Source organism: Athene noctua, chromosome Z (genome assembly GCF_965140245.1).
Source record: "Athene noctua chromosome Z, bAthNoc1.hap1.1, whole genome shotgun sequence".
NCBI lineage: Eukaryota > Metazoa > Chordata > Aves > Strigiformes > Strigidae > Athene > Athene noctua.
In genome coordinates this window covers 3,658,030-3,684,744 of record NC_134077.1, presented here as the reverse complement: position 1 = coordinate 3,684,744, position 26,715 = coordinate 3,658,030, and the positions used below count along the sequence as shown (strand labels likewise).

Genomic DNA, 26,715 nt, shown 5'->3' with positions numbered 1-26,715 from the left:
ATTTTTTAATGGAACATAAACTCCTTTAGAAAAAACATTCATCTGGATGATAACACCCATAGAAAAAAACATCAATCTCGGGTTCTTTTTTTTTTTTTTTTTAATTTGGCATTTGTTATTTGCATTTATATTAAAGCAAAGTGCATCTTTCTTATTTTTTCTCATTTATACACATTGCACAATACATAAATAATGATGCTTATAAAACGTCTTTATATTTACAAGTAATAATATATTTATATATAACATAAAATACATTTTTTTTCTTTAATAAATCTCAGGGGTTTTTTAAGGAGTCCTTTTTTTTTTGAGTGTGTTTTATTTCCAAAGCACTACAATGCTAAAGTTCCAATGAGAATGCTCTCTTGTTCATTTAAACCTTTATATTTAGAAAAATAGCTTATGTTAAGGTCTAAACATGCTCATTGAGCTAAGAACAGTGTAAAAGTATCATACTCGTGTATGAATTCAAGAAGAAATGAAAGCACAACTGCATTTCCAGATAGGATGGTACCAGGATAACCTGATCTAAGCAGGTTACAACAGACCAACTATCGTGAACACTTTTTCTTCATCTTCTCACTTGTTTTGTTGGTTTTGTTTTGTTTTTAGGCTTAGGCTTCTGTCGCTTCTCATCTCAGCTCAAATTATGAAGCACGGGCCATGCATGAGGTTTCTCCGCTGTTGTTTTCTCCCCTTGCATCAATACGATCACAAAAAAAAAAAAAAAAAAAAAAGCAGTGGAAGAATGAACACAGTGACAAGACATGAACCCAGCAACACGAAAAATAAAATAAAAATTAAAAGGGTGGGTAAATACCCGGTTGGGAAGGTTTTGTACCATCCTTTGGCGGCAACGTGGGGTTAGGACTGCTGGGGAAGGGATCTTGGTGTCACCGTCACCAGGCATGGCAAAGGGAAGGTGGTGAGTAAAAAATACAGGTATCTTGTTGTTTTATCCAAGAGAAGGAGCTATAACATATAGCAAGTGGCTTCTGAATCCATCAGTCACATAGGATGATCCTTTCAGAGGCGTGAAGTAACTATATGCAATCCATCCCCCTGCATCCTTCTCTCGGCCTTCTGAGTTATTGGTCATTCACACTTCTAAAAAATAGATATATTTATCAAAATACCCAAGGCAAACAAAAAAATCTTTCCATAAGCTATTTCTCAAAGAGGGGTGGGGGGAAACAAACAAAACAAAACAAAAACAATAAGTTTGCATGAAAAGCAAGCACTCAGAAGGAAATAATAGCAGCAAAGTAGTATAAATGTCATGAGTCCACTGTGTCTCGAGTCATCGGTTATTAAAAATAACCTCCAACCAGCATGGGCAACTGCTGATGAACTGTCTTGTGTAGCACTGGCCCCAGCCTTTCACAAAGCTGATTTGAACAGTAAATCCGGTCCATGGTTGCTGCATGAACTCATGGTCGTTGGGTCTCTGCAAGCTGTACGCCTTCTCATAGTCAAAAGCCTTGATGGAAAAACCTGGGAACACTTTGTGAACCAGCAACGTCCTGGAGTCAGGGTTGTCCAGTGTGGCCGACTTGATGAAGATGGGGTAACTGCTGCGGTTGTACACCCACACGCCGTCCACTTCCTTGGTGAGCTGGATGCCGTAGCCGATCTTGCTGCGAACCTTCTGCACCAGTTGGCTTTTGTTGTCCGAGTTGAGCTGTCCGAGGCAGAAACCATTCCCCTGAGGTAGATCATAGAAGATATCCAGGGAGGGCTCTTGGACAGAGTACAGCCGACCCACACGTGTCTTCTCTTCCCAGTATGCCACCACGCACCAGTGTGACCGATCCCCTGGCTCCTGCAGAATTTGGGAATCTACAGAACAGGAGGAAAAAAAATAAAGGAAGAAAAGGAGAAATTGAGCACCAGGAGGGTAATATGACCTGGAAGCAATGCAATGATGGCAGGTTCTTGCCTGCCCATGTCTTCATGATGCTTTCCATGCACACACCAACGCCCATAGCACATCCACCGTTTCCAAATGCCATGTCTTAAGGCCACTATTAAGACCAGTTAAGTTGACCCAGGTTTGGGGGATTCCCATGCTGCTTCCTTGCCTAGCTCTGTTTGGAGTTTTGGGTCCTAAATCACCATGCCCCCCTCCAAAAGTGGCTTGAGACTCACCAGCAGCACCCGTGGTGCAGCCATCCCTCACCCAAACCATCTCTGGGAACACCTCCAGTGCCAACAGGAGAGACAACGTGCTCCAGCCAGCTGCACCCAGAAAGACCCAACACTCTAAAACCCCTTATTTGCACCCACCAGACAACTGATCCATTTCTATAAATAACTACCTACTGTGCACAGATGCTGAAAAAAACCAAGGTGCTGCTAAGAAAAGCACACTGAAGGTCACCCCATGGAACCAGAGGGGACAAGGACTCGCCTGCTTTAGCTCATGGGGCTTTTCCCTGCCCGTGGGCAGAGCCTGGGTGATGGAGAGGATGGAAACATCTGATGAAGACCCAACCACAGAGACCAGAAATCTCATGCTTTTTAATAAAAATGGCCTAAAAAACCTTCAAAATCTCCAATAATTCATTCCCGTAGCCATTCTTTTAACCCCCTTGCCCATAATTACCCATTGTGAGCAGTAAAGACATGACATAGGAGAAAAAAATAGGGAGGGGAGCTGAGAAACACGAACAAGCGCCTTTTCCTGACAGAGGATCCCCAGCAGCACGGCGCTGCTCAGTGGGTAATTCCCTCCAGCCTTGGTAGGCATGTTAAGACCTGGGAAATATTCATCTCTATAATTGTATTTGAAGGAAAAAAAAAAAAAAAAAAAAATCAAGCTGGGAATGCAAGTTAGTGAGCACTACCGAAATAATCCCCTGCACAGTGGCAGCAGCTATGGGATTGCCTATGGTGGGCAACCTAGCACCCCAAAACTATCCCTGCATCACCTTAGCAGACCCAAAAAGCTCCCTCAGCATGAGCAATGGCAGCAGCAGCACACCGGCTGCCCTGTTTTCTGTGTTTTTTGCTATTAATAAGCCCGTTTCCCCAGTGCAGGCATTTTTCTCCCATCTCCCAAGTTGTACTTCAAGCTCTGCATCGTGCTTTTAAAAAAAAAAAAAAAAAAAAGCCCAGCCACACACTTTTAATTTCCTCATTTCTATGCCAGCGAGGAAAATATTTCTCCGGTTGCTGGAGGCAGCTACTAAAAATGGGCCTGACTGCATATTCCCCAAAATACGGACCCTTGCTCCTGGTAAAACTGGGGACGCGGGTTCCAGAGACTGGGGGGTGATCCCCAGGACAGCATCCGTCAAGGTGTGCCCCGGTTTGTCCTTCCCCCTCCCCTTCTCAGTGCCTCCCAGGACTTCGTGGTGGATAACTTTATATCCTGCTGAAACCTGGCACCGTGCAAGGGACCGACGGGGGTCAGGGTGGGTGGCTTGGGTTACCTCCCCCCTTACACAAACGGGGTGCCCCTCACCCAAGGGTGCACGCGGTGGGGAAAGAAACACCCCAGGATGGTGTTTCCTCCACCCGCCTGGGGGATAGAGGAAGTTGGGGGGGGATGGTCCTAGATCCAGGAGGATGATGCTCCTGGATCCGTCCCCATCTCAACCACCCATCGCCCTTCCCCACCGACTGCCTGCCAGTGATGCCCAGAGCTTCTTGGGTTTTGTTTTACAGCAGTTGAGGGAATTTTGCAGCAACACCCATTGAACCCCGCTGAAACTCCTGTGGGTTTTTATTTATTTGAATGTAAAAGCATCCCTTTCAGGAGGAGGCCGGGGGTGGGGGGGGGGAAGACTTTTTCACCTGATATTTGTGCTTGCATTAGTGAAGACCACTTAACAAGTAGCTCATTGCTGCTTACAAAGAGTTATTTAATTGCCAGCACACTAAAAAAAAAAAAAGAAAAAAGAAAAAACTGCCTTGGCTATGAATGAACAGACCTTTATGGAGGGCTGGAAGTTCATGAATGAATCCCACTAGGTTTTTCAATGACATGGGGTGACCAGACCTCAAGGACAAGTCTTAGGTAATCCGGGATATTTTTTTTTTTTTTTAAGGAGCCAATGCCAGCACACAGTATAAATATGCCAGAGCCTCTTCCGTTTGCGGGCTTCAGCTGTTGACTGGATGTCTAGTCAAAAAGCCATGAGAATATAAGGCTTGAGCTCGGATAAACAGGATCAGGCCTCCCTGCCAGCCACCACCAAAGCTGCTTTTCACAGTTGTTGGGACCCCAGGGGAGCCTCCCTGCTCCCACCCGCCTCCTTAATTCTGGCATCCGCCAGGAAAAAGGGTGGGAAAAGCCAGTGGCATCACTTGGGAGGCAGAGACAGGAGAGGAAGTTGCAGGAGATGAGGAAAAAATGACACATGCTCCCTACAGTGATGGGAGGATTTTTTCCCCCTGAAAAGTCTTTTTTGGTGGCAATGATCATGGGTCTGGACAAATGAAGCAAATAGGTGGATTTTGCACCAAACTCGCTGGGTTCATCTGGACCCACTATCCAACTCCCACCTCTGCCTGCCACAAACCCACACGAAAACCCAGATCCTGGGAAATTTGCAGTCACATCACCCATAACATATCTTTGCACATGACAGCCCAGAAATGGCTGAGAAACGCTTTGAGATTCTTGTTTTGAGTTAAAAGCATCGTTTTTATGAGCTCCTTGGAGCAAACACATCCCTTCTTAAATGCCTGGAAAACTCCCAGCAAACTGGGAGCATTCCCATGTTCCAGCAAACAACAATAATGTTTAGTGCTATAAACATCCCCGCTATTATTTTTTTATTAAGCATCCCTCCATTTACTGCTGTCACTGGTTTATTATAATTTTCCATGGTTCGCATCACAGCCTGCCTAGGGGCTCCGTCAGGATCCCCCCAGTGCATTGTGCAACGTTATTGTGGAAAAAAAAAATAATGAAAAAATAACTGAAAATAAAGCAAGTCTACCCTCAGGAATTCAGAGAATTAGTTGTATTGATCATTCGTTGTTGCGTCTACAGAGAACAGCCATCTGAAGCAGAGCACACTTCTGCATGGAGGGGAGAAATAAAGGCAATAACTTGATACCCCCAAAGTCTTTGGGGTAACATTTTTTTGAAATTTGGAGCAGAGAGTTCATAGCCAGTGATGCTCCAGCACAAACACGTCATTCAATACCTCATTTCCCCTGGAAAACTGATTTTTTTTTTCCCATATTTTTTACACCCTCCTGAATGTTCCTGAGAGGCTGCCCTGACTTTTACCAGCATATCCTTTGGCAAGGAAGGAGCTTCCTCCACAAAAGCATCATCCCAGCTACCTCCCAACACAGCAACCACCATGAGAGGCTGTGAGGTTTCCTACCACCTGCCTTGACCCTCATGAATATCAAGTCCTGCCCAAAATTGCTCAATAAAAGGCCACAGCCAGGATTTCTCTAGCTCCAGGTCTACATACGCTGCTCATGGGCTCAGAGCACCATCCTACTGTGGGGAGGGATGCTGCAGAAAATGCTACATCCATACAGAAATCCTGTATACGACACCAGACCAGTAACACCCCAAAATTAAAAGCTGCTGAAACCAAGGAGATCCAGATGAAGGTGGGTATGGGAGATTCACACCATGGAAACACCCAAATTTATCAGTAACGGCTCCATACTTGGTTCTCCCAAGTTGTGGCAGGAGGTCTCACATCTCACATTGCTTGGAAGTGGCAGAAAATTTCTGGTGTGGCTTTTCTCCTTGACACATGAACACTTTTAAGACGATGAAACCACGTCATCTGTACTTTTTCTTTCCAAGCTCTGGCAGTTTTATTAGGAGTATGGGAAGTTGGTTTGGTTTTTTTCATTCAGGAAGAATCAAACCATTTAAGCAAAATTGAATTTAAAAAAAAAAAAAAAAAGAAAAACAAAACCAAAAAAACATAAAACCAGCTTTTGGATCTCAGCCTTGTCCCAGTGCCAAGTTCATGAACATAGAGGGGAGGTGGGCTGGGGATCTTTTGTTTTGCTTTGTTTTGTTTTGACATAGCTAAAGGTTTTCCTGTAATCAACCAACCTCTAAAGAAAACAGCAAGTTTAGCACACACTGAGCTATCTCACCCGCCGGGACCACTCCCATCTGATCAAGTCAAGAGCTATCTAAATTGTCACTGATATTTGTGATAATAACAACTCGTTGCTGAAAATGGGAATGCAACTGCGCTCCTGATTAGGTTTTTAAATGCCTGTAATTGGATCTTTCCTCAATGATATTAGGATTAGACACAAATTAAATTATCCAACTGTAGAAGCATTTCAAACTATGTATTTATATTTTATATATATATTTATAAATTATTTTAAATTATTTTTATATATTTTTAATATATATTTTAATATATTAAATATATATTTATAAATTTTTTAAAGAGTAGCTTTGACCCAAAGCATCTTCTCATGCTCTTCCTAAACTTGTCACCATCACACCCCCTCCTTTCCTTCATTCCTTTGCAATCCCTGGGGCTGGATTTCCAACGAAACACGAACCCTGATGCAGTACTCACCATGGCATCATCCACCCTGAATTGCTAACAAAAGGCTCCTCGTTTTCATAGAATCAGAGAATCATGGCATGGTTTGGGTTGGAAGGGACTTTTAAAGGTCCTCTAATCCAACCCCCCTGCAATGAGAAGGGACATCTTCAACTAGATCAGGTTGCTCAGGTTTTGTGGTACCTTCACCCGGTCCACTCGTGGAGCTGACACTGCATGCATGACTGATAACCAAACACCAGTGGGTAAAGACAACAGATAAATTAATGTAGATGTCCACCAAGAAACCATAGCACCAAAAGGAGATTGGTTTTATGGACTTTTCCCAGAAGTACCAGGACGTGAGCTCCTGGGGCAGCAAGGAGATCTGGAGGGGTGGTGAGATCCCTGCCTGGCTTACCAGGAGGGAAGATTTCTGCTGGAAAACAAGCAATGTGGGCACCGCCGATGAGCAGATGAAGCTATAGTCCTTCCTCCTTTATCTGTCAGCACACGCTGAGGGCATCTGTCCTTAAAAAAAAAAATTGGCTGGACTGCTGTAAGCACAACGTGTCGTCTGGCTGGGGCCAAGGCTGAGACCAAGCTCAGCGCGTCTCGCACCCGGTAATCTCTCTTGGCTGACCTTAAGTGGCATTTGTGAGCTTGGGGCAGAAGCCATGCCCTCCATCTTCTCCTATTCGTCGAGATGGAAAAGATGGAGACACAAGTCCTGCAACTGTTTATGGGCTTTCCCATTCTCTTCTTGAGGGTCCTCAGGGCACTCCAATTGTGGTTTTGCCCCTCATATCACTGGCAAGCGCTGTTTTTGCAGGATCTCAGGAAAAACACACCCCTGAACTCTTATTTGAGTAGCGAACAGGCATTACATCAAGGTGAGGACAACACTGAGCATGATGTGCAACCACACAGCTCATCAATAGCAAAGCAGGCACCAAAAATGGAAATTTCACTTCCTTTCTAGTCTCTCGGATAATTTACAGGCCACTTGGGCGGGGGAACAAACAAAAAAAAAAACCCAAGAAAATCCTTCAAAGCCAGATTTCCAGGTATGCTTTGCAAAAGCAAAGAAAAAAAAAATTCCAAATTAAAGGATATATCCTGCTGCAGAAAAGGGTCTTTGTGCCTTTAACGGAGCTTGTGGGCAGCCTGGAGACACCACCCATGGCAATGTTTGCCCCAAACCTTTTATATCTCCCTGCACGCAAGGGTTAGACAGCTTCAGCTTCCTCACTTCCCCCACCACCCCCTGCTTTTGATGGCTGGGATGATTTCTGAAAGGCTAATTTAGAGGATGGTCATGTGTTAAGCTCCTGTTGTTTGCAAAGAAAACAAACCCTTACCTACTGCAGGGATGCCACCGCTCAAGGTGGCCCACAGGCTCCCTCCACCAGGCCAACAAAAGAGCCCTCAAAGTGCTGGGACAGTGGGTCACATCACAGTACTTAGGGAGCCCTTAATCTGTGGATTATTCACACGATAGACCATAACATCTCTTTAGAAGCCATTACAGCCCACTGTGTCAGTAGGTACTTATGGAGTCCTTAATCCGCGGATTGACAGGCTAGACCATAAATTTGTGTCTATGTCTAATTAGGCAGCTCTTATTACTCAACATATACAGTAGTCATGCAGGCTAAAGAGCCTTAAGATTATTTAATTTATTAACAAGTTGTCCACCCAATCACTTAAATGGCTCCTTGCTCCTAGCAAAATAAGTAACCTTGCATGAAAATAAACATCCACCCGAGTTTCCCCCAAAGACTTCAGTTTCCTGAAATTTTTGAAGGGCTGGTATCCCAAAGCCAAGACGTTGCCAACAGATTTGAAACCTTTCTAGTCTGAAGGGGACACAGCAGATAAAATCTGGCAGAAGCCATCAGGGGGAGGAGTCTGGGATTTCCTGATATTTGTAACTAGGGCTTTGGTTCAGACTCATTTTAGCAGCTACCTACGAGACTGGGAGTGCTCTGCTTGGTCCACTGATGACCCAGCCAAGAACTTCCAACACCATCACAGCCGGGAAACCCTCTTGTGAAATCAGGACAGAAACGAGGTCGGGTTAGATGGTGGGTAGAGATGACTGATCCCTGAGGACAACCCCTAAGGTTCCCCCCCCACCTTGGTGGTGCCTTGAGTCAACCTTCTCCCAGCCTGAAACCCAGCCCTGACCTTTAAGGGTTAATTCAGGGATAGGACCTAAAAGCAAAAAAACAAATCAAAGGAAGGGTCCCTGCAAGCATGTTGTTGCAGACCTACAAAACCTTAAGAGCAGGCACCAGTATGGCAAAGACCAAAGCTGGCCCAGGAGTCCAAGCTTGAAAAATACAGGGTGATCAATATATAGGTGTGAAGGAAGCCCAGCTCCCCAACATCCCCTGCATCAAAGGACAGCAAAGAAAGAACCAAAGTGAAACTGCTGAGTCCATGGAGTCCACCAAACCAGAAATTTGATTCATAAACATCCTATTAGTCACTGCTACTGTCTTAATTACAGTGATTAATCAATTACCATGGCTAAAAATTACTCGAGAAGAGAAGAACCTTTTTTTGTGCCCATTTTCTTTAAAAGACAAGCAAGGCTGCAGCTACAAGAGGAAAAAAAAAAAAAATACGCAGGCACACACCAAAAATGCCTGTCTGCCTGTCTCCAGCGGTTAGAGAGGAGCCAGCTGACTCCAGTTTCCTCTGTACCAGGCTTTGGGCCTCATCAGCCATGCAAATTATAGAGTACCGTGCTGTCTGAAGGCCGAATTTCAACTCAGCTCAGAGAAAAGCCTTAGAGGAAGGGTGGGGATGAAGAAGCCAGCCAAATCCATTCATAATATTTACAGTAAATGGGCCTCTTTGCTGTTGTTTAGTATACAGTCAGTCTAATTATTTTTGAAGTTTTAATTTAAAGAACCTTCTTTATCTGCCTCTCCTTCTGCACTCCTCAAAGGTGTGGGAAAACTTTTCCCTTGTTTCAAAAAAGCAGTAGGACGGGAATCCCTTCCCCAAGCTCCAACCCAGCAGTCGGGTGGGAGGAACAGATGCTTCAAGAGGGGAGACCCTTTCAGAGGGACACTGCCAACATCCATGGGGTTTTTAAGACCCCCGAGCCACCCAGACAGGCACAAAGGCAGGCAGGTCCATGTGGAAACCCACCAGAGATCCTATTTTTGCTGCTTGTGTCCCTGTTGCTGTTCTCCTGTGCTGGTGGGAATGCCCTGGGAGGGCTTGCTGGCTCGGGAGGTGCTGCAGGATGCTCTGCAGCCCCATGCACCCTCCAACCTCCTCCCCTGCCTTGATAGCACCTGGAATAGTTGCGTTTTAATGACAGTCAGACAAAAGGCTCCTCTGGAAAACACAGGAAGGCCAAGACAGTGTTGGTGAGATGCTGCCATGCGACCACCAAGGAACTCGGGGTTGGTACCAGCCCCAGCTCCCGGAGGTAAGCGAACACCTCCGCGCTTTGTCCTCAGCAGCTACCAAGACACACCTCTTCTCCACCCATACCCAACCCAGCTCTCAACCAGAAACCTTCTGAGAAGGAGAAACCAGCACACAAAAGGCTCCTGACTTACAACAATGCAAATCAGACCTGAGGATGAGCTTGCCAAAATATCTCTCCCGGCTTGGGTTGTGCTGGAGGTTCCCGTGACAGCATCCTGCCCATCACCTTTCCAGCGTGGGGATAAATGACCGACGCGTATGACGAAGCCACCAGAAGCCACCGGGCCACGTCAGCCCCGGGGTCACAGGCCCCCTCAGCGCAGACACTGAGCTCGGTTTTAGAGGATGAAGACCTTAAAACGCTTTTGCAATTAAAAATAAAGCTCCGCTGTTGCGAGCAGCGGGGAGGTCACCTGGTACCCAGCGATGCCCCAGGGAGGGCAGGGATACGGCCCCCAGGAAAGCCGCAGCTCTCCACTGACAACGTGTAGCTATGTGGGTTACATGTTAAAAACCTTGTAAAGACCTTAATAAAACCTGAAGCAGAGCAGTCTAGGATTTCCAAACGGATACCTAATACACAGATGTGTGTTAGGATTTTTTTTTCCCCCCCCAACTGCATTCCACACACACACGGCATCGCTGCCGCTCTCATTTCAGTAACGAAAAAAAACCCTCTCCTCGCAGCACACCGACCTAGAATTCTCCCCAGAGACTGAAAACAGACATAAATATGTTCCCCCCCCTCTGCAAAAAAAAGAACCTCCTCCCCCGGCTCCCGTTCCCAGAGCAGCATCCCTCACAGGGATATAAACTCATGGAAAAAGCAGGGTTGGAACAAAAGTCCTTTTCACGCTCGTCGTGCCCCGCTCCGTAACAATTATGAAAACTGTTTAGCTGGGCTGGCATTTGGAGCATTTACTGCATTCCTGCCAATAAATTCCAGTCCCGGATCCGATGGAAAAGGCTCCCCCCCCTTTCCCCTCCCTCCCTTGCCTTCATTCCTCCTGGCTTTCTTTACAACCTAATACCCTGTCGACGCGGGGCCAGGGCCTACTTAGGGGGAAAAAAAAACACCCAGCGCCAGACTGGAGACAGCATGCAGACTGAAAAAGTTAATCATTACTTCTGTCTGCCTTCATAATCTAATCATGCCTATTCCTAAGAGCAGGCGGTGAAGCACGCTCTCGTACAGGCAGGGTCGCCGCCCAGGGACGGATGGACCGACGGACAGACAGCATCAGCCCCTACCCGGGTAGGGGGCAAGCAAGGGATGGGCGGACAGACAGACAGCGTTTGGATGGAGTTCACAAGCCTGGCCACGGACACACCCCTCCCCTCGCCTCTCACTTCGCTCTGGATTAATAACGCTTAGCAATTATAGAGAATATTACATTCATTAAGTAATTAACCCTCCCGGCGCTCTGGTGGAGTTGGCACCCCCCTTTCGCAGATGGAGGCTGGCAGAGGTTTGCCCCAGGCTATAAAACGGGGCAGGTTGGCAGGACCCAGATTAAAAAAAAAAACAAAACAACCAACAAAGGAAAACAAAAATCAAAAAGCTCCTTGTGCTCATCCCACCCCGCTTTCGTGGCAGCGGCAGAGTCGTGTTCCAGGCAGGGACCATGCCATAGCCAGGGTGGCATCACTGAGACCCAGCAGCATCCCCCCATGGGGGCAATCCCAGGTTTTCGGGGCTCGGCAAACCCAGCACCATGCCGGCGGCTCCAGAAAATAACCATGGTGCAACACCTCAGGTGTGTCAAAGCTCCACAGTCTTGACACCCAGGATACATTTTCCATGCTCGGCTGTGACAAAGAACAGGAAAACTACGGGCCTCTGCATATGAAGATTTATGGGTTTGTTCCTTATAATGATCTAAAAAGTCTCAGCCTGGCTTCCAAAGAAAATGAATTCATCAGTTCAAACGCAGTGATGTAACTTCAGGCTCCCAGCTCCTTTTCCAAATAAAACTCCTGTTATTTGATTCCTGCTCGAGAGATGATTTTATGGAGTTATTTACTCCATCCGCTCTGCCCGGGAAGGTGCTGCCAGAGCTCAGCCACGGGGTCACCGGCAGCTGTCCCGCGTGGGTGAGCAGCACCCCATCTCAGTTTAACTTCTCAACTATTTTGCTATTTTCCTTGCTTTTCCACTCAAACCCCACCTTGTACACCAATGCGCAAACACACACACAACCCCTCAGGTATTATCTTGCATCACTCACCATGGAGGGAGCTCCCCCTTGGCAGCAATGCCCCGCAATTTTTAAGCATCTATAAATTCAACCCATGAGTTTCCATCACCAAAAATCACTGGATCTAGAGCCAACTTCACTGGTTGTAAAAGCAGAGAATGTTTGAACCTTCACCACCTTCCCAACACCTGAGTTTCTCCAAGGCAAAGCCAGCTCTTATGGATGCAGTTTTGGCAGCTTTACAAACAAAATCTACTCAACCTATATATATATATATAATTATATATAAAAATATTCAATATTTAATAAATATACTGAATATATTCAGCCTATGTATTACATATAATTATATATATGTTCATGATATATTAATGTATCCTATATATGTATATATTACATATAATTACACATATAATATATTCAATACACACATTCAACTTATACATATATATATATATATATATATATATACAGGTTGAATACATTTTGTTGAACATATAACCATCCACAGACTTGTTTATTATGTACACATAGGTACACATTTTCTCCAAGTCTTAACATCCCAAGCAGTTCTGAGCTATTCATTTAAGGGAGAAATCTGTCTTTCCACGTGCTCAGGACCCAAGGGAAAAGCCCGGAGAGCCCACGGGAGCTGGACTTCACCCCATAGACAACTCGCCAAAACCCAGCACCCCACCAGGCACCTTACTCCATCCCCGAGGAGGATGAGGAAGGACCACAGAGCTGGGCACCTGCCATCACACACGGAGAAGCATCACCGAGAGCATCACCAGGACCTCCTGCAACCACCCCGTGGTGCTTTGGTGTTGCCGGCACAACCCAACCGGAGAGCTGAAGCCGGGAGGTTTTCATGCAGCGAGGTTAAAAGGGTAGAGAAGGGCTGAGCCAGCTCTTACAGGGTGGTTTTTTTTCTTTCCCCTTGCAAGTTAAAACCAAGATAATGACACTGGGTGGGGACCAATTTGAAGGGCTGAGCAGCCAAACCAAAATTAGTCTCCCGGCCAAGAGCTTCCTAGGCCTCACAGTTTGGGGAAGGAAGCTGAGAAAAGGCATGAAAAAAAAAAAAAAAAAAGATTCCTCGGGAAGCTCGAGCGTCGCGCTCAAGCAAAGGTGACCCTGCTAGTCAAATATTTTTCATCATAATAAAAATAAAATCAAGTATTGGAGCAGCCTCCCTCAGAAAAGCTGGGCCCATGGGATGGGGGGGGGGTTTTCCTCCTTTTTTTTTCTCCTCCTCCCCCAGCACTTTCTTTCCTTTCACTAATAACTATGTTTTCTTGTATTTTTTTCTTCTTGGCTCTTTCCTCATAAAAGACTGATGTAATTTCCTGTCTTGTCCCAATGTTTCCTGTTAATTAACAGGGTGAAAGTTATCATCACATATTTAAATGGCTACCCAGAAGAGGGGAGGGGAAAAAAACAAGGGAAAAATAAAAAAGAAAATAAAAAAGGGGAGAGAAAGGCTGTCTGTTAGCAAACACCACGTCACATCCCTAGTAGCACAAAAACCCCTGGAAAAAGCTTTTCGGACCCAATGACTTCAGCCCATTTGCAAAGACCCCCACAGGGGTGGCTCCTGCGGCAGGTTCATGCACAGGGGATGCAAGCCCCCACCCTTCCCCTGATGGGGATGGAAAATCCCTGCAACATGTGCCCAGAAAAGCTTTTTCTTGCATCAAAAAAGTAAAATAAAAGAAAATAAAATGAGAGAGAGAAAAAGCAAAACCAGAAGAAGCAAGAAGAGATAAGAGAAGAGGGGAGGGGAAGGGGGGAGAGGGAGGGGGACTAAAAAAAATACTTTTTTTTTTTTAAATAAAATAAAATAAACTGCAGAGGCAGCCAGCAACACCCAAGATGCTGCATTTCTTAAGAGAAGTTTAAAAATTAAAAAAAAAAACAAAAAACAAAGCAACCAAACCAAGGGGCTAATCCAAAGTCAGAGGGTGGAAATCCTGCGGGACGCCAAGCTCCTTCCCTTCCCCAACCTCAGCCCCATGCAGGATCAGGCCGCTCACTTCTTTGTGCCCTCCCGTTCCTCAACAGCAGCCGTGATGCAGCCAGTACCCCGGCGGCACCGGAGCCAAGCCGGCAGCCTTGGCACGCCAACGGGGGGTCAAAACAAAGCGATTTAGGCAAAAAGCGAGGGTGGTTAGAACAGAGACCGTGCCTCAGCGGTTAATAATATCTCGGCGCTGAAAATAAACTGGAAAGGAAGCTCCTTTGTGACAGTAGGCAGGCGGCCAGGCTGCGGCGTGGGTCATTCAAGCCGGCCGGGGACGGCGGTGGGGCTGGCACCCACGCGCACCCGGCCTCAGCCAGCACCCGCCGCCCAGCCTATCACCCTCCCAGAGCATCCAGCCAGGGCTCGGGGGGGCCTCACACACCTCCATTTTCCCCTCTGCACCCCAAAATGGGGCGTACCCCATTTTTTTTCCTCTCCGGCATCAAGGTTTACGGCCTTGGCCGCCACAGTTAGAAATAGGTATCCCCCATGCCGACGGCGGGGAAATGCATGTGGTTAATGTTACTGGTTCCTCTAGTGTAAGTGATACCCGCTGGCAGACAGCAGGGATGGAAACGATGCAGCCCGCATCCCTGCCAGACCAGGGCTGCTCCTCTACGAGTGTTTTTGTCCCATCAAGTTTTAAATGTCCCCAACGATCAAGTTGCCGGTGCTCATCAGGACAACTTTTGCAAGCAGAGCATGGTTTGAATCAACACCTAACCTCCAAAATTCACCTATTTGTCCTCATTCCTCCCTCAAAAGCACCAGGCTGTGGGATAAAAGCTGAGGGGTCCACATCAAGGTCCCCACCATGAAGGACTCTCTGGTGGTGGGGTCATCTGCATTTTATTGTCGACTGCTCTTAAGGCACCATTTGGCTGGGAAAATCTGACAGCACCCAGAAAAATTGATTTAATGGAGCTGTACGGGGATGGTTTGAAACACCTGGCATTTAATGGGGGGAGCACCCCTGCCACCAGGTTGTTTTTAAAACCCCTCCTAGAAGCGTATCTAGGAAAGGATCAAAAGGCTCTACAGGACTTAACTATTAAATGGGTTCTATTCGCTTGGGGGGGGTGGGATAATTAGCCAAGAGCCAGAAGCCAGGAGAAGGATGCCCCCAGCATCCCTGTGGCAGCAAGGGTGCTATACTGGCTGTGCCCCCGGGGGGGTCCCCACAGGGCAAGATCGCCCTTAAACTAAAAAAAAAAACCAACCCATGGGGCTGAAGGAGCTGGAGCGGGTGGCCAAGCCAAGAGACCCGGGGTCGGTGCCAAGCGCCGGCTCCCTCCTCCCCGCCGGCCACGGTCAGATGATGTGCGAGGCGAGCTGGGAGGCTCCTAGTCTGGCAGGCAGCCTGCTTTGCTCCAGAGGCTCCAGTGCTGTCATCTTGGCGTTAACCCCTGATAACCTTGTCCTTTCCAGGACAGGATGGTGGGTTTTAGGTAAGCGGGGAGGGGGATCATGTCTCCTACGAGGCTAGAAGGGGAAGGGTACAATGCCCTGTGGTTCCCAAAGCAAGTAAAAAAGTATTAAAAGGATGTATGCTCAAAAATAAACCAAGAATAAGTGACTTAAAAAAAAATTCCCAAGCAATTGTTTATCCCTGGGACAAATATACAATCCTAGTTCCACAGGAAGATGTCTCAATTTCAGATTATAATAGGATGCCAATTTGTAAATAAAGACATTTCACAGGAGGTTATAAACTCTGTATGAGATGGAGGTGGAAGGAGGGGGGAATGGGAAAACACAGGCAGGACCCTGCCAGAGAAACCGTGTGGGATCCCATTTACATGGTGGGGGGAAGCGATGGGGAGCCACTTTGGGGAACAAATATCTCCAGATTGGACAAGGTGCTTCTTCCCTTGCGAGCAGATAGCTGCAGGGATCAAAGGCATAGTGAAACATTCCCGGCCTGCCCATGACTTCGGAATGAAATGTCACTCAATCAAGCAGTCCCTTGGACCAGACAAGGTCCCACCACTGGGAGAGCCGGAGCATGGAGCAATGCTGATGTTTCTCCAACCCTCTGAGGTCTTTTTCCACCTTTTTGGTGCAGAGGAGTCAAGAGGCAGAAACTGAGGCTGCACTTGCTCCAGAAGAGCCTTGCAGGTCTCCCAGCCTCAGGCCTTGCAGAGTCTTGGTCCAGCACCCACCAAGCACCATCACTCAATGTCCACTGGCTCCAGGAGACCCTTGGGTGGTTCCAGAGTCAAGACAAGTCAACAGGATTGGGCTGAAATCTGGGTAAACTCTCAGGTTTGGTATGTTATGAATAACCCCTATAAATAAAAAAGCAGCAGAGGTGGCAAGGACACAAGCCAGCTCATGTTGCTTTCCCTCCATGATGGGCTTCTTGGAGAGCTTCAGTTGCCAGCACATCCAGGACCTTTCATCTCTCCTGCAGGAGAGTCACCTTCTTGCACCACAACCTTCCATCAGCCAAGAGCCATTAGCCCCGTGTCACACACGGGTCAATGGGAGATGTCCAGGGCTGGGTGGGGAGAGACCCAGCACCAACACCATCAAGCACCACCGCTGTCTCCCACCCAAGGAGCAGAGCTCCTTCGTGGGTCACACAGGAATATGGCCCCCACCGATCAGATGCCACCAGACCACGAGCTGACCACCACCGGGCCCTGCAAGCATGGCTTCGCTTGTTTGAAAGAAGAGTCATAACCAAACACATCTGCTGAGAACAAGTCAGCTCAAAATACAGGAAAAAACACCCCCTGTCTCCTTTTTACATAAATTATTTTTATGTCCAGTGGGAATTTTTGCCTTTAACCATGTTGAGTATAGAAAGGGTCTGGACTGGTAACACCTGAGCACAACCATGTTGGTGGTAGACACTGTGAGCAAGCAGTCCCTACCTACCCACAGAGTGACCACCGACAAAAATAAAGATATAAGAAAATAAGCAAAGGCAAGAATATGGAAGCAAGAGCCAGCATCTCAGGGGGAATGAGGGGTGCATCAGTTGGAGAAAAGGATGTCTGAGGAAGAGACAGCAGAGATGAGATGAGGACACCAGCACGGCATGAAGGACTAAATATTGCATTCCTGGGCCAGGAGGGAGAACAGAAAGAGGAGGGCAGGAAAGAGCAGCTCAGATCAGTTATCGCAAGGAGAAAACATTCCCCGTACATTCCCCTGGCCTTGCTGCTCCCCCTCCCACGTCCTCCAGTGCCTCTGGTATCCATCAGCGAAATTGCCTTCAGCCTCCAGAAGTAGATTTGCAAGCCCAGCGGTGACCAGACATGAGACTCCTCATCATCAAAGGATCCTCATGGAGAGCTGCAAGGCCACTCGCTTCCTTGCCCTTTTTAATGCTCCTCCTGCCATCACCCTCTCAACCCCACCACGTGGTTTTCCTGCCAGGGTAGCTGTGAACCCCAAGCTGGCCTCGTTCCCAAATTCTCCGTGCCAAGAGCGATCTGCCTCACTAAATCCTGCCCTTCCAGCTTCCAGACATTAGGGCAGGTCTACTGGCTTTGAACACCGCTACTACACCAGCATCAACTGCCTATCACTGGTGGCCAAAGGCTACAGTGCTAGGTGGCCACGATGCTACAGCAACACACCATCCCCCCACAATGTCTTCTACAGCCACCTACTCCAGCTTCCAAATCTTCCAAAACTGGGGTTTTCTTGCTTTTCTTAAAGCCATCCTTTCATCAAGGAGCCACCTATCCAGAGTATACAGCCCTGCTCTGGAGGGGATGAAGGATGCTGTGTTCTCCACCCGGCATCACTCATCTCCACCTGCCCAAACTTAGATAAGACCAAGCCAAAGCACTCCCCATGTACCCTGCCAATAACTCCTTAAAGCCCACTTCAAATACACTCTTCTGCTAACTAAAATATGCAGGGGGGTTAGAAAAAAGAAGGAGAAAGTGAGCTTTGGAGGATTGTTGTGAAGTGCGTTTATTTTCCTTTCTCGACTGGGTCTCTCCAGTTGGGAATTTTCAGTGCTGCACTTCAGCGCACGGAAGGGAGATGCCAGTAAATCAGAGCAAATTCAAAACAAATGCTCTTTCATGTGGAGGCATTCGGCTTTGTTTCAGGGCTTGGGTAGCTAACCGTATCCCTTCATGAGTCAACTCTCCTATCAGCTCCTCATTAAACTAAATGGCTACAATTACATTTGGGTAGGAAAAAAGAGCAGTTAATGATTGTAAAAGGTTCTGTTTCTAGGCTTGGAGGGTGGGGGGGGGAACCTTTGATAAGGAAGACCAAAAAAAAAAAATCCTATGAAATAGTAGAGTAAAATAAGTTTCAAAAAAAGCATTTTCAGGGGGGAACATGCTTTCTTTTGGGGAGGGGGCTCTATGAAGGAGCTGGGGCTCCCCTTCCCATGGCCCTTCGGGAGGCACCGGGAATGAGCCGTGTTATTTCCTGCAGCCCAAGCCCCCACCTCCCGCCCTCCCTTCGGGAGCAGAGCAGCCAGACGAGATGTTATCAATAGGCTGAACCTTACAGAAAGCCCCCTTTTAAAAGCGAGTACTTCCTCTGCTTATTTCATGTGGTATCCTGTGGAACTGAACTCTCTCCTCCCCTCTGCAACGGGTGTATTTCAGGAGGAAAAAGGAAAAAAAAATAATTCTAACAACATCCTTATTGTGTTGTTTTGCTTCTTGTCTTTTTTCTTATTACAGTCTTTTTGTTTCCTTCCCTAAAGCTATAGGCTCCACCAGCAAAAAAATAAAGAAAAACCCAAAAGTCTTCTGCATTTGAAAAAAAAAAAAAACCCAGCAACAAGTTTCTCTGTTCCCTCTCCGTTTGATTAATTCTCATTAGGGCCTTTGAACAAACAATATGCTCCCCTCTCAAATAACAGACAGGGTATATATTACACCCAAAGAAAAACAAACAAGGCTCACTTAAAGACATCCACACCAAACGCAATTCCTGGAGAGAGGCGGGGGCAGATGCACGCACGCGTGCGGCCGCCACCGACCTATTTCTGAAATTCCAGTTTCAGAGCAATGAATAAATCATAAATCAGGCAGACATGCCCACAAAGAGAAGCACCTTCAAACATCAGCAGGTACATGCAGGTACGTGGTTTCAGACACTTTAATCCTGGTAGAGACAAAGCCCAGCCACAGAGTTGGCCGGTGCAGGGTGGGAGATGAGGTGCTGGAGACATCACACCTTGGAATAGGTGTTGTGACTTGGACTAGGTGAGCTTTAAAGGCCCCTTCCAACCCAAATCATTCTAGGATTCTATGAAAAGCCCAAGAAGGGTGGGGAAAACAACCCTCCGAACCCCCATCCTGCTACGGCACCTGGAGGCTGAAGGAGATGGCAAACGGGAAAACAAGGGAAATCATAGAGTATCCCAAGTTGGAAGGGACTCACAAGGATCGAGTCTGACTTCCTCTGCAACATCCTTTGCAAAAAAAGCGGTCACCTTTCCTCACCAGGCATCACAAGCCTCATGCATGAGATGCAGGGTGCTGGTTACCCTACCAGGAGCAAAGCCCAAGCACGGCTCTCGTCCAAGAGAGAAGAGGTGTCATCACCACCATCAAGTCAAGGAGAGCTTGACACCGAATCTTTCTGCAAGGCACAACCACACCTGCTCTGATAATCCATGCATCCAAACTAACGGGTGGCCAACATCCCTTAGCCTTTCCCAGCACACCTCCTCCTGCCTCACTCCGAAAAGTAATGGAGCGCAAGGCGGGAATTCAAAGGAAATACAGGCTTTGGGGGTTGGAGAAGCTCAGCTGGGATTTCAACACATCCTCTGTGCAAGAGGTACGTGGCTGCTACTGAAACGAAACCTAATTCCCCCTTCAAGCACACCTTTCTCAACAATGTGCATCCCCAAAACTCCCCAGCATCGCTTCGCCTTCCATCGGGACCCTCGGTCAACACAACCCACGGCCAAAATCAAGGGCAACAAGAGATGTCTTACCTGAAAGCCCCCCAGGGGCTAGACAATTAGTTCCCCCTGTTTCAGTGGAGGAAGGCACAGAGTCTGGATAATCTGCTGGAGCGAAGGAAAAGAAAAAAAAAAAAAATCAGTATATAGGTGGTTCTTTGCAGGCTCCCAGCATCGCCGCAAGCAGAACACACATTCCAAAGGGTTTAGCAGGAAGAGATTACTAATTGTCTGCGCAGAGGCAGTAGTTCATCAAGAAGCATCCACCCTAGCTCATCGCCTCCATCAAGGCTGCATGCTGTGCTTCATAAGCAGCCAATGCTGATTATAGACCAGCAAAAATTACAGACTGGCTGCCACCTCTCCGGCCAAGTCATCGGGTAATGAGATCAAGGTTGTCATCGTTCTGATGTAAGCGAGCTCCCAAAAATGCTTAAATCATGGCTTCATGCACCCAATTTAGTCGACACCTGTAAGTTACCAAAATGAGAACCGAAAGGGAAATGTCTCATCGCCACTCTTTTGTGGCAAATGGTCTACATTTGTGTTCCCCTGCTCAATTTTTGTCACCGCCAGCTGCTGGCAGATCTTACACCCCGCTGTCACCTCCTGGGACAGGTGGGCAACTGGATCCACTCCTGCATGCCCCAGCAAAGGGCAAGGGCAGGGAAAGATCAGCTGCCCCATGAGAGGTTGCATAGAGGTGCTGGAGCTCAAGGTTTGGACCTTTCCACCCTAAGCCTGCTGCTCCAGGTGACAGCCACCAGAAGCCAACACCGATCCTCTGATCCTACAGTCAAACTCCAGCTTTTCAGTCACTATCATGGGGGAGACAAGCTCAAGGACAAGTCTGAGAAGACCCATGAAGTTCATGCAACCTTCTGGTCCTCAGCAGGTTCTCGGGGACTTCGGGTTTTGTCCAATTTGGGCTCCCTAATGACATCATTTCGCTCACGGCTGGATCTCAAAGCTAGGGCCACCACCAGGAGAGCTAATTTTCTCCCTACTGATAGCCGTTTTTCGAGATTTCATCCCTGAAATCCCAATGAAAAAGAAATTCCTGACTGCGTAACCTCATTTTATCAGAGCAAAGTAGAAGCCCTAACAGGAATATACAGTTTAACAGGATATACTTAATCAAACCGAAAACAATAGGGGAGACAGGAAATGGACTTACTTGTGAAATACTGTATACGATACTCTCCCTAAATGTCTGGTCTTGCTTTCTATGTTTTAAAGAAATATGTTTTTTCTTTTTTTTAACCCTTTCTAGTCCAGACAGAAGATTCTTCCTGCCCCTCCCCTGAGTTGGCTTGAACTGCTTGGGCTACAGACGCTTTCTGGACTCAGACTGGACCACCCTGCCCTACACTCGGCCCCATGTGCCCCCAGTTACAGCTCCCTGATGAGTTCCTGCATGAAAAAGGGCTAATTTGCCCTTTCCTTGTTGTCTTGCTCCAGGGATCACACATGACCAGGTCTTCATCACATCAGACAGGATGGCAGGCAAGAACCCTATCCCGACTTAAAATGCAGAACCCTAGCAATGGGGTGATGTGCTTCCAGGACTTCTTCACAGCTGTCGGCTCCCTTCCCGTGTCCCATCATCCAACAGCTGGTTCCCTTCATCAATTAATTACCCTCTGAAGACTCTTCAGAGGACACAGACCTGATGCACCTTCAACTCTAGACGAAGCATGATGGTCAGGTGTGGGGTAAGCCCAATGGCAGGACCCTCCTGGGCTCTCTGCCCTACACGTGGCTGGTTTCATTCTTGTGCTCTTCCTATCACCCACCGATCTGCCAAGGGCCCTCGCTAGCAGAGGGTACTCGGGCTTGTTTTACTTTCAGTCATAGTTCAGCCATTGTTGTATTTCAGTCATAGGATCAGAGGTAGGATCAAGGCAACTCATGTGAATCTCCTCCCAAAACTGCCTTCCTGCAATATAAAACCATCGCAGAGACACACAATTATTCCTGGTGGCCACCAGCCCAACCTCGCGAGGTGCCGAATACTTCCTGGAAGCTGCCAAACTTCCAATGCCCCTGAAAATCGATGCCACAGGAGGGCATTCAACTCTGTAGTGACATCTCACTGGGTTTCCTGCACTCTCATACTCCAGCACCACCAAGACCAGCTGCACAGGAGCACGACAGACACAGCCCCTTGCAGCCCCCTGTCCCACTTAATGATGGGTCAAAGTATCTGCTTGAATAATTTGGGGGCACCGCTGTCCATCTCATTTCCAACACAGCCACAGGTGGCAGCTCCTCCAGGGAATTTGCTGAGCTCTCACACGCCTCCAGGACTGCAGGGTGAGCCTGACCCATGCAAGCCACCATCACCCATCCCTGCAACTGTCCCATGTAACGGAGAAGGAAAGTCCTCTCCTTGATGAACAAGCAAGCCAGCCTGGACCTACAGCCTTCCCATGGGTAATCCAGCTGTCAGGGGCAGATCTTTCCACTCTACAGCCAGTACACGAACACTAGATCTATCAACACACAGACTGATGTGACATTTCAAAATCCACAGCAGACCTGCCATCTCCCTGTTCATCCCTGCACTCCTCCAGCCAGCAACACAGCCTGTCCCAACCTCCGTCACCTCCAAAAAAAGAAAATGCAATCCCCATCATTATGGTTTTAAACCAAAAGAAAGGAGATTCAGACTAGACAGAAGGAAGAAATTGTGTATGATGAGTGTGGTGAGGCCCTGGCAGAGGTTGCCCAGAGAGGTGGTGGATGCCCCATCCCTGGAAACATTCCAGGCCAGGTTGGACGGGATCTGAGCAACCTGATCTAGTGAAGATGTCCCTGCCCATGGCAGGGGTTGGACTAGATGGCCTTTAGAGGTCCCTTCCAGCCCAAACCAGTCTGTGATTCTACAATCATGGGCACTGGCAACCACTGCCAGACCTCATGCTGGTCCAGCTATTCCTGTCTGTGGTCCATATGAAGCACTTACAAGTTGTAGCACTAAATGCTTGAATAATTTTATGACCACTATCACACTTGCTAAAAAAGCAGAAGTCTCCTGCTGGATGCACGTTCCCAGCTCCACTGGCAGATGCAGTTGCCCGAATGTAAATGGAGGGACCGTTCCCACCCAAGGTCCCATGCGAGAAGGTGGCTCCTGCATCTCAGCCAGGTAAAGCCAGACTTCACACCTTCCCATCATCACCTACTGCCCCTCTTCCATCTAGCCAGCCCGTGGCGAGCAACCCTCAACATCCCGCTGGGAAACTGCCGCAGGAGATGGCACCGAAGCTGGGACGGGAAACCCTCGGTCGCTCCGCAGAGGAAACGCCGAGAAACCCTGAGCTTGCAAAACCCACCTGCAACAACAGACTTCCAGGCTCCGCTGGTGCCTGCCGCGGCCCTGTTAGTCAGAGTTCAGCTGCCAAATGGATTTTTCTTTTAAAAAAGAAAAAAAAGGAGGACTTTTTGGTGAGTAACCTAGTTGTTTCTGGGTTTCCGATGGGCAACGTTAATCACTTCCTATTGGCCGATAGGAATAACTTTTCCTTTCGAAATGGCACATTCATGTTCTGCGGCTTTTCTGTTTACACACATTTTGCTACCTTGTGTCAACACTTGCTAATGAATAAATGTATCACTCGGCTAACTGAAAATGAGGTCCTGGCAGAGGCAGATTGGATGTTTAAACCATGCTAATAGATTTATCCTAACATCTTCATCAGAAAACCCAAGGCAAGCTTTAATCCTTCTCTCCTGCAGCTCTGAATCCCCTTTGAATCCCATGCCAGGATCACCACTGGCTAGCAAGAAGGGCAATAAAGGCAGAAATATAAACTTTTGGGGGAAGATTCCCCAGCAGGGATGCAGTCAAAAGGATGCCAATCTCACCCAAACCCACAAAACTTTGCAACCCAGCAGACCCTGAGAGTCTGTTACGGAACAACCCTTCTGCATCCCAGCACATGCTCGGGATGTTGAACCTACTCCTGATATCCCTCTTTCATTCATGAGTCTTTATCTCCCCCTTTTTCACTCAGAGGCAAAATACTTCATGCTTTGCAACCCAACTGTCTGTTAAACGGCTTTGATGATTTCCACAAGGCATAAAAAGACCTAGTAGTCTTTCTTAGAGCTTGCAGAGGGGACAAACAACAGTCCAGCCTCTGAAGGAGCAGTGAGCAGGATGAGACCCCACAACAGCACCCCGTGTGTCCGAACCAAGTTTGGGGGTTCTTTTAGTCCCGAGAAAATGAAGCACAGTAATTTTACATGAACTGCTCTTTTGGTCACCAAAAAAAAAGAAAGACTCGATACTGGTCTGCAGAAATCCACCCATCTTTGCCTCCCTCACCACCGTGCCCCTCCTGCCTGCTGCGAGGAAGGGATGTGACCACAGACACCACCGTGCTCCAGCCAACACTCCAGACCCACTAATCCTCAGGGAGCCAGGAGCTGCTCCTCCCCGAGTACCCCCCGTTTCCGATTCTCCCCACCTCCCCTCCTTCTCCCAGCCCGATTTATCTCACACCCGGCGAGCTCGCTGCCAACCAAGAGTTTATGCAGACAACCGCAAAAGAGCTGGTGCCAGCCTCAAATGGGCTTCTCCCCTGGCACCCTGACATTCAATTACAAGCAACAGGCATGCAGAGCAGTGCTAAAAGAAAAAAAAAAAGTAAAAGGAAAAACCCCAACTTTTCAACGCTCTTAATTTTTTTCAACCTGACAAGGCGGGATGAGGCTCCTTTAAAGCACAGAAAGGTTTCTACCAACTCCATTTGTCAAGGCTCATTGGGATCCCCAGCCATCAGGGAGATGCTAGCCAGAGCTGTGCTGCATCCCAACCCAAATCCCTACAGATTCACCCAGGGGTGCGGGAGCACTGCCATTTACAACTGGAGCCCACAGGTTTCCTGGCTTTCCAAGTGGCTCGAGCTGCAAAGGCCTGTGCTGCATCGCAATCCCTCCTAAAGTTTCCGGCCAGAGTTTTAAAATCCCACTTTGTGCAGAGGGTGTCTTAGATACGAGTTGTATGTTAAAGCTTCCAGGGGTATCAGAAGGCACAGAAGCACGCAAGCAGCCCACAAACAAAATGCATCTCGGCATGACAAAAGGCAGACGTTTCCCCTGAGAAAAGGGGCTGCTTTCCCTTTTTTTATCTGCAAGCTTGCATTGAAAAAAGTCCACTTACCAGTTGGTTTGAGAAAATCCATTGGATATCTGGAGTAGGGTGGAGGGGGAGACTCTGGAATTAGAAAAGTACAGAGAACGTAAAGGCAGAGCCATGAGAAAGGAAAAAAAAAAAAAAAAGAAAAGAAAAAAGATAGGAACTTATGATAACAGTGGCATTCTTTTAGCAAAACTGTTTGTCTTAGCTCTGGGGGTTGGAGGCAGGGCAGCGAGGCGGTGATTGCCTTGATATTTAGCTGTCAGATAAACAAAAGGGGCCGTCTGGCGCCAGTCTCCCTGCTATCTGCCGCTCGGGCTGTCTGATCGGGGCCTCCTTGGCTCGGCGGAGCCGCGGCAGCGCCGGGGCCCACCGGCCCCTAATCCCCGGGCACGGCGCGGGGCCGGCGGGGAGGCAGCGCCCCGGGTCTGTGTGCGTGTGTGGAGGGAGCGGGGTCGGGTCTAAACTAAAAAACAAAAGCATCAAAGACAGCAAGCACGGCGGTGGGAAGTTTTGGTGTCGGCGGTTGTCCGCCTGGAAAATAAAAGTTGAGCGGGAGGGAGCCGAGCCGCCCGCATCCCCGCATCCCCCCCGCCGCCCCCCCGCCCCGTCCCCGCCGCTCACCAAGCTCGCAGAGCCGGCTGAGGTGGTGCGGGTTGCAGCAGACGAGCTCGGGGTGCGCCTTGCCGTAGGATTCACAGCAACATAGCCGCTTGACTTCGGCGGAGTGCCGCAGGTCGGGCCAGCGGAACACCTTGCAGAGCAGCACGGGCAGCGGGTACCAGTGCTGGCCCAGGCGGGAGTCGGCCTTGGCGGGCAGCAGCAGGCAGGGGGTCCGCGCCCCGCCGCGGGACTCCACGGCGTGCAGCAGCCCCTCCAGCTGCCGCTCCTTCAGCCGCTTCAGCACGGCGTGGGTCAGCGCCTTCAGCTCGCCCTCCGCGCCCGCGGACCCCCGCCCGCCGCGCACCGCCTTGCCGGGGCAGCAGCACCCGCGCCCCCCGCCGCAAACATGCGCCCGGGCCTCGGCCGCCGCCGCCGCCGCGCCGGGTCCGCCGCCGCCCGCCGCCGCCTCCTCCTCCTCCTCCTCCTCGCCGCCGGGCGCGCGGCTCCGCCAGAGCCGCCGGACGAGCACCGAGCGTTTGGTCCTGAACATGCGGGACGAGAGGAGGGGACCCCGGCTACAAAACGGGCATGTCGTCCGCCGCGCATGAAGGGGCCGGGAGCCGAGACGCGGCGGCGGCGGCGGCGGCGGGGGGCAGCGGCGGGCGGCGGCGGGCGGCGGCGGGGGGAAGGCGGCGGCGGGGCCGAGGCGGGCTGTGGCATGCGCCAGTCTCCGCGCTGGGGCCGCGGGTCCCGCCGCCTCCCGCGGGGGGCTGCGCCGGCCCGCGGCTCTGCCCGCTGCGAGAAGCAAAAACACCGGAAAAAAAAAAAATTAAGAAAAAAAGGGGGGAGGTTAAAAAAAAAGGGGAGGGGGGAAGGTAAAAAAGGGGGGATAAAAA

At 48.8% G+C, this 26,715-nt stretch overlaps 1 protein-coding gene across 2 annotated transcripts; it reads right to left on the bottom strand.

The window, feature by feature from the left end:
• On the bottom strand, positions 1–26,369 carry SMAD7 (SMAD family member 7). 2 transcript variants are annotated; one of them, XM_074931565.1, is made up of 4 exons: positions 25,841–26,369; positions 25,241–25,294; positions 20,104–20,178; positions 1–1,839 (listed from the first exon to the last, which is right to left on the bottom strand). In XM_074931565.1, exons 1-4 carry the CDS (start codon positions 26,367–26,369, stop codon positions 1,301–1,303), a joined length of 1,197 nt encoding a protein of 398 aa, XP_074787666.1. In that variant the 3' UTR covers positions 1–1,300. The 2 variants fall into 2 exon arrangements, with proteins under 2 accessions (XP_074787666.1, XP_074787667.1); XM_074931566.1 differs by having other exon boundaries at positions 20,104–20,175.
• Between the last annotated feature and the right edge of the window lie 346 nt (positions 26,370–26,715).

What these genes read in the sequence shown, in the direction of transcription:
- SMAD7 (XM_074931565.1), bottom strand. Translation starts at nt 26,369, where the DNA reads ATGTTCAGGACCAAACGCTCGGTGCTCGTCCGGCGGCTCTGGCGGAGC. An exon ending in CAGCCGGCTCTGCGAGCTTG is followed by an intron (nt 25,295 to 25,840) that starts GTGAGCGGCGGG and finishes TTCTAATTCCAG; the next exon opens with AGTCTCCCCCTCCACCCTAC. An exon ending in GGATTTTCTCAAACCAACTG is followed by an intron (nt 20,179 to 25,240) that starts GTAAGTGGACTT and finishes CCTTCGCTCCAG; the next exon opens with CAGATTATCCAGACTCTGTG.